This window comes from Xylocopa sonorina, chromosome 11 (assembly GCF_050948175.1).
Source record: "Xylocopa sonorina isolate GNS202 chromosome 11, iyXylSono1_principal, whole genome shotgun sequence".
Lineage (NCBI taxonomy): Eukaryota > Metazoa > Arthropoda > Insecta > Hymenoptera > Apidae > Xylocopa > Xylocopa sonorina.
Window position 1 is genome coordinate 2,352,597 of NC_135203.1, and position 6,426 is coordinate 2,359,022.

General features: G+C 41.0%; 2 protein-coding genes across 2 annotated transcripts; both read right to left on the reverse strand.

Annotated features, from left to right (window-relative positions):
- Positions 1 to 702: 702 nt before the first annotated feature.
- Positions 703 to 3,084, reverse strand: LOC143428950 (facilitated trehalose transporter Tret1-like). The gene is made up of 4 exons (XM_076904246.1): positions 3,045 to 3,084; positions 2,531 to 2,793; positions 1,970 to 2,393; positions 703 to 1,639 (listed from the first exon to the last, which is right to left on the reverse strand). Exons 1-4 carry the CDS (start codon positions 3,079 to 3,081, stop codon positions 999 to 1,001), a joined length of 1,365 nt encoding a protein of 454 aa, XP_076760361.1. The 5' UTR covers positions 3,082 to 3,084; the 3' UTR covers positions 703 to 998.
- A 1,291-nt stretch (positions 3,085 to 4,375) lies between these two features.
- Positions 4,376 to 6,403, reverse strand: LOC143429209 (facilitated trehalose transporter Tret1-like). The gene is made up of 3 exons (XM_076904712.1): positions 6,152 to 6,403; positions 5,270 to 5,694; positions 4,376 to 5,007 (listed from the first exon to the last, which is right to left on the reverse strand). Exons 1-3 carry the CDS (start codon positions 6,401 to 6,403, stop codon positions 4,380 to 4,382), a joined length of 1,305 nt encoding a protein of 434 aa, XP_076760827.1. The 3' UTR covers positions 4,376 to 4,379.
- Between the last annotated feature and the right edge of the window lie 23 nt (positions 6,404 to 6,426).

Here is a 6,426-nt window from a genome sequence, read left to right on the forward strand (position 1 = left end):
AATCCTCTTACCGAGAGACTCTCTTATCCGAGCTGTTCGTCGTTGGGAATCAGTGGAAATCGATCGTGAAGCATGTAGCGTCAATCATCGTCCGTTGTGTCGATATTTTTGCTCGAGGGAAGTTTGAGAAAATTCCTCGAGATCGACGCCTTGAACGCCACGCGAGGGTAAATAGAGTCTCGAGTCTAAGTTTCTCGATCGTCAAGGAGGTGGTGCGCTGGGGAATACGATCAAGTCGAATATATAACGTTAAACATTTGCACGACTGTCGATCAAATATTGACATCGCTCTGCGACGGTTTTGTTATGGCGGTAACGAACGTCAATCTTCTGGTCGTACGTGAACGTTTCAACGGTGCCCCAGGTATTCTACTTCAGAGATCGATCGGTGTAATTACACGAAGTAATCTACCGTGCCTCTGTAAAGGCACAACGGTATTAATTTATATGTATAAAATTATTATTCGTATGACTGGAGTGTGAAAGTGATCAATTGTATTTTTCTATTGTACATTTTCGAATACATACATATATATATTTATATTTATATATATATATATGTGTGTATGTGTGGGGGGGGGGGGTGTAAATATAGTATATATAGATTTATATTTTCGAGCGATAAATGATAATTCAATGGTGTCACGACGACCAATTTCGTACGTGATTACTCGTTTGTCGAATTAACAGATTCGTGTCCTTTGGTTTCTATTGCGGATTATATTGATCGAGAATTTTCTCTAAGAGAACCACGTTTCGAAGTGAATAACCATCGCGCGATTATCGATTGCCGGATTCTTCGTATCCTCCAGTGTGTACATATTACTGTAAATTTCATCGTGTCGCGGTACCCGTCTCTGTGGACTCCAAAAAGGACATTTAATAGGGTGTTCAACCATTTTCAATAAATAACTTATGTGGTTTTTCAACTAACGGTATTCTTATTTACTAGAAACAACTTCTGGCTACTTCTCGGACTCTCCGTGTTCTTTGATCGATCATTTTGCCATCTTGACAACAAAATCGTTCTCAATTTGCAGAAACGTTTTCCCTTTTGTCTCCGAGAGACAGAAGACCAAAAAGGGAACGGAACACGCGTGCAGACCAGAAAGAAACCAGAAGGCGAGGTACGTATCGCGTTGGAACGTGATTATGTTCCAGACACGCGATACAACGAACGAACAAACGAAATTGATAGAAAAACAAAAACCGATGCACGTCGTCCTCGCGTGCAATGGGAAAATTTCGTGCACGATAACAAAAGGCACACTGGCCAATCCTAACGAGACGCTCACCGCGTAAAGTAACATCACTGTGAATAGTAACACCTGTAAATTTTTTACATCCATGTTATTGTCACGCATGCAAAAGTAAACGCCTAAAAATAAAGTGCAACCAGCGACGCCTAAAGTGGATATAATCAACAAAGGTTTCCTTCCTAAGCGATCCACCAAGCTGATGCACACGAGATAAGAGATCAGATGTATGATCGTTATAACGATACTCATATGTACTCCCTGCAATTTAACGTCTTCGGTCCTCTCGAAAATGATTTGAATGTGGTCGATTAGAATGAACGAGCTTGAAAACGCTTGCAATATCATCACACATATGCCACTTGTAATTGCGATTTTTCCCTCTGAAAAAATAAGAGAACGTGTTGAATAGCGAATCTAAGAAAGATAAAAGATGCTCAGAGATTACAGGTAACTCCTATACAATATGATATAATTGGTAATTCGAAAATTGCTACGTCGTACTTAAATTTGACAAACTACACGAGTGAAAACGTGCTGAAGCCGTATTGTATCGGTATAGAAGGGTTTCCCCTTCTATAGAAGGGGTTCCTCCTCCGACCGTGCTAAAGCAAAACGATTTAGAAAACTGCCGTGTTACACGAGAATTCGATTAATCAGCGTTGGAATTGAAGTTGTAAAAAGTTTGCGAGTTTCCACGGGATCTCATTTACCCGATCGAGTAACCAGGTGATGGACGGAAGACAATATCCCATTGCTTCGAGGATCGCATCCCACCGATTTCATAATCAAGTCCATTTCCTCAGCAACGTCGCTCGAGCCACGCCAAAATATCAGGGAGTCCATTGCGCCATCGAGTCGTTTCCGACGTAACAAATAGTAAGGAGTTTCAGGAAACCAGACAAGCGTCACGAATTGTAACATCCCCAACGACATGGCCGTGTAAGAGTACTGGTTGGTGGTACCAAAAGAGCCAACTACGTAGCCCAAGAGATTAGTACAATAATTCATTAACGCGAGGCAACAACACACGGCGCCACGAACACGCGGAAAGGAGATCTCTGCCAAGTACAACGAACCACTGATGAATATTATGCCGCTGCTACCACCGGCTATAAAGCGAGCCGTGTAAAAAATCTGAAAACGGTTAAATCCTCACTGAATTACACATTGCATAGCGTGAAAAATGATTTAGGATTGAGGTAAATCTGTTTGCGACAGAAACAGATACCCTAAACGTTAATTAGATTTAGCGAGACGAAATTTCTACTTACCCCAATCGAGGGGTTCCAGATTATTAGTAACCAACATAAAAAGATCGGAACGATGGTAACCAATATCGAGATTTTTCTACCTATAAGATCAACAGTGAACATCGAAACGAAACATCCAAACGCCATCCCAAGTATCAACGAAGATACTGTCCAAGAAACTTCATCGGTAGTCAACGCGAGAGAGAGGTCATGGTCCAATAATTTCAACGCCATCGGGGACGTCCATCCCAGGAATATCCCTCCGGTGAATTGAGCCAAACACACTATCATATTGCAACAATTACTAATATTGTAAATCACAAATTGATGGAATGTTGGGTTGGCAAGAAAGTATCGAAAGTATTTCCGACTTTCCAATGCGAAATAAAACTGATTTTTTATATACAAAGAATAAAGTTTAATCAATGATATATTTTCCATTTATTCGATATTAAATGTATCAATAAGAAAAGTATCATAACACTTTCTTGTCAACTCGATGATGACCATAAATAACTTTAGGAGATTTTCTTACCCACGAAAGTTACGAAGTAAACTTTTATATTCGACATATGTATCTCTGGCCACTGTCCAACGTCACTCGTGGCGAACGTTTCTACGATAAAGTTTAAGTTTCCGCGACGAGCATAATTACTCGATAAAAAGTTTCTGTCAACTTCCTTCGAAGGTGAACGATAATGATTGTTCCATCCAATTATTTGAATCGCTATGACTTAAAGCCAACACGTGACCGCCACTTATTTTACGTAATGCATAAATTCACACGTGGGAATTTAAAAATATCTTTCTACGGGAAAAGGTATCGTGAACTGTTTAATATCTGCTTTGTTGTTGCCAACACGAGACAATTAGCATTGCAGCGGGCCTTGCAATAACCCCGCAACAATTCCGTTCTTATCCAATTTTCAACGCGTAATCAACGCCGGGATAAGTGTACAGGTGCAAACCGACGTGCGTGGTAGCTGTAATTATCTTTTAGACGCAAAGACGACACCGGTCATATGCGTGAATATTGTATTTACCCAAAGTTTACAGTATAGATAACAGCATTGATTACCAGGATGTTAATTAATACGAGACGCAAGCAGCCGAACGGTACGCCGTTTCCGCGCCTCATTCACGTTTTAATCTCGTTACATTCGGTTTGTTTGGCGAGATTTCATGAAATTTAATCACCCAGACGTGGTCTGTTCTTTTTCGTGTCGTTCGACAGTTTTACTTTTCACGAATGAAACAGAAAGATACGTCGGTCTGAACGTTCGTTCGTCGTTCAACGATAAAAACATTATTTCGACGACTGCTGTGGAGGTTTTTTAATAAACGCAATGTACAAATCCACTTTAATGCTTATTCTAATCATCTGTATAGTTCCCGCGGTTACCGATTATTATTAAACCACGCGTAAGTGATTATCGATCCGTCACGGATACGTGCAACAATTTGCACATGCTCGACAAATTATTCTATTAAACGCAGAGAGTAATTTCTCTTTCAGCGAATTACGTAGGATCTTGACTTGGTCGTGCCCGAGGACCTGGCGTTCGCATTAAAATTCGAGCTCTGGGAAAAAATTGCGAGGCATCTGCGCGTTAAATTTTAATTGTAAGGTAACACGCTAACAAAGCAGCCGACGAGCTTACGATCGTGGATATAAAATGCCTTCCAAACGTGTAACGTTGCAGCCTTGTCGGAGACAGGTACGAAGTACTGTGAGATTAATATCGGTTGGATCTTAAAATATATACCAAATAGCATTAATAAAAGTATAACAATTGATTACGTATCATCCTCATATAATTTCTCGTGTCTTAGATTGTCCAGAGTGCAATAAAGAAAGTGTTCGCGATCTTCATCGCACTTTAAGTTCGTGCAGTTGCTGCTGTATCTCCTGCAACGTTTTCCCCTTCGTTTCGGGTACGTAACAGTACACGAAGAGTACGCCCAAAATGCTAATTATCGAAAACAGCCAAAACGCAACGTGCACGCCGAATTGCTCGGCGAAATTCGGAAACAACAAAGATACGGCGACAGAGCTAAGGAGGCAAGATAACATTCCAATCGCGTTGCCTAATACTTTAACGTTCGTAGGGAAAAGCTCGCCCATGAGGATGAACGGGACTGCGGCCAAACCGAACGCGTACAGAACGTTGTAAAGTATCAACGCGATTGCCGGCAGCCAAACGATCGGGTCCACGTTCATTTTAATACTTTGCAAAAAGAAGAACAAACCGACGAGGAAAGTCGTGATGCAGGTGCCGAACGCGGAGGTTATGAGCAGTAACCTTCTGCTGTAACGATCCACCACAGAGCTACTTATCAGTGTAAATACTACTTGCATACCACCTATTATCATCGTTATGTATTTGCCTTCAAACTGATTCCCAGTCAGGTCGAAAATGAATTCTGCGTAAGAGAGCACTGCGTAGCTGCCGCTCCACTGTTGTATCGTGAAAAGACCCAGCAGAACTATTAACGCCCTGGAAAACGAAGAAATTTCAATAATAGGGTTACATAATTTGTTGGTTTAAAAATACTAAAGCTAGATATCAAGTTTATCGCATTAATCATTTGTATTAAGGTCATACAAACATATCGAGCTTAATTTTTTTTAACAAGAGTTTAGAGAGAGAACGATCTAGTAGTTTAATCGTTTCTTTTCTTTAATGTTTATTATTTAGTTTCGTTATGTATTGCGATTAAAGCATTCGCGATTGAAAAATGTCACAGACGGAAACATACTTTCGATTTCCCGGGACGCTCAGTATTTCACATAATCCAGAACTGTTGTTCAGATCAATTTTTATGAACTTCTCGATGGTGTCCGCCTCTTTGGAAACGTCCGTGGTTCCCCTTAATTGCACGAGCGACGTTATTGCCTTGTCGCGTCTCCCGTGGCGCATGAAGTGGTACGGTGACTCCGGGAAGGGTAGCAAGCTCACGAAAAAGAGGACAGGGACCAACGAGGACGCGAACGCGAGATGTCTCACGGTGAGAAACGGACCTATCACCCACTCGACGAACAAACCAAACTTTGCAGCTACGGTCAGCGTGCCTGTCATTGCTCCTCGTATATTAGCAGGCGATATCTCACCCACGTACATCATGGACGTAACGTATCCCAGGCCGGTGCTCAATCCACAAATAAATCTGCCCAAGATTAATTCCTAGATGACAAGAGAAAAATGATGAAACACGTTAACAAATTAAGTTAACATGTTCTGGTGTAGGGAGCATGTCTAAGAAAGAAGGAGAGGATAAGGTAAAAACGTTCCGCCCTGTGCCTACTAGCGGACTAATCGTCACAGCTATCCTAACAGGTCCTGCCCTAGACACGAAGATGTTAGGGACAGGTTTTGTTGTAAATACCAGCAATTCCTGACAAGTTTGAATTCAATGAGTAACTTGTTGATATTTAACAATATCCAGGTTACTCATTATAATAGAGCACACTATTGGTAACTATGATACGTATATATGTCTGCAATGCTTAATGCGTTAACCGTATCGAGTAGAAGTTAAACAAATAATTAATAAACTAGTTTTTTAACATACTATATATTAACAACTATTTTTCTTAAAGCTACTTCGATCCGGAATAAAGATATGTTTATTATATATTACCCATGTCGATGTCGCAAAAGCAATTATCATCCAACCTATGACTCCTGGTATTGCGCTGAAGAGTAAGATTCGTTTTCTTCCAATTAAATTTACCACGTAAATGGAAAACACTCCAGCCACAACTGCTCCTATACTATGAATAGATATGATCCATGAGGCCTGTTGCAACGTTATAAGTACAGGACTGTCATCCCCCAAGAGAATCGGCACCGACGGCGATGACCAGCCAAGGAACAGGCCATGTGACATCATGCCCAGATTACCTAGCAAGGATC

Bases quoted from the DNA above. Each gene is read 5' to 3' on its own strand.
- LOC143429209 (XM_076904712.1), bottom strand. From the start codon at position 6,403: ATGATGTCACATGGCCTGTTCCTTGGCTGGTCATCGCCGTCGGTGCCG. The intron at 5,695-6,151 runs GTAATATATAAT...CTTGTCATCTAG, and splicing joins CTTTTGCGACATCGACATGG to GAATTAATCTTGGGCAGATT. The intron at 5,008-5,269 runs GTATGTTTCCGT...TTCGTTTTCCAG, and splicing joins AGCGTCCCGGGAAATCGAAA to GGCGTTAATAGTTCTGCTGG.
- LOC143428950 (XM_076904246.1), bottom strand. From the start codon at position 3,081: ATGTCGAATATAAAAGTTTACTTCGTAACTTTCGTGG. The intron at 2,794-3,044 runs GTAAGAAAATCT...GCAATATGATAG, and splicing joins TTACTTCGTAACTTTCGTGG to TGTGTTTGGCTCAATTCACC. The intron at 2,394-2,530 runs GTAAGTAGAAAT...AACCGTTTTCAG, and splicing joins TCTGGAACCCCTCGATTGGG to ATTTTTTACACGGCTCGCTT.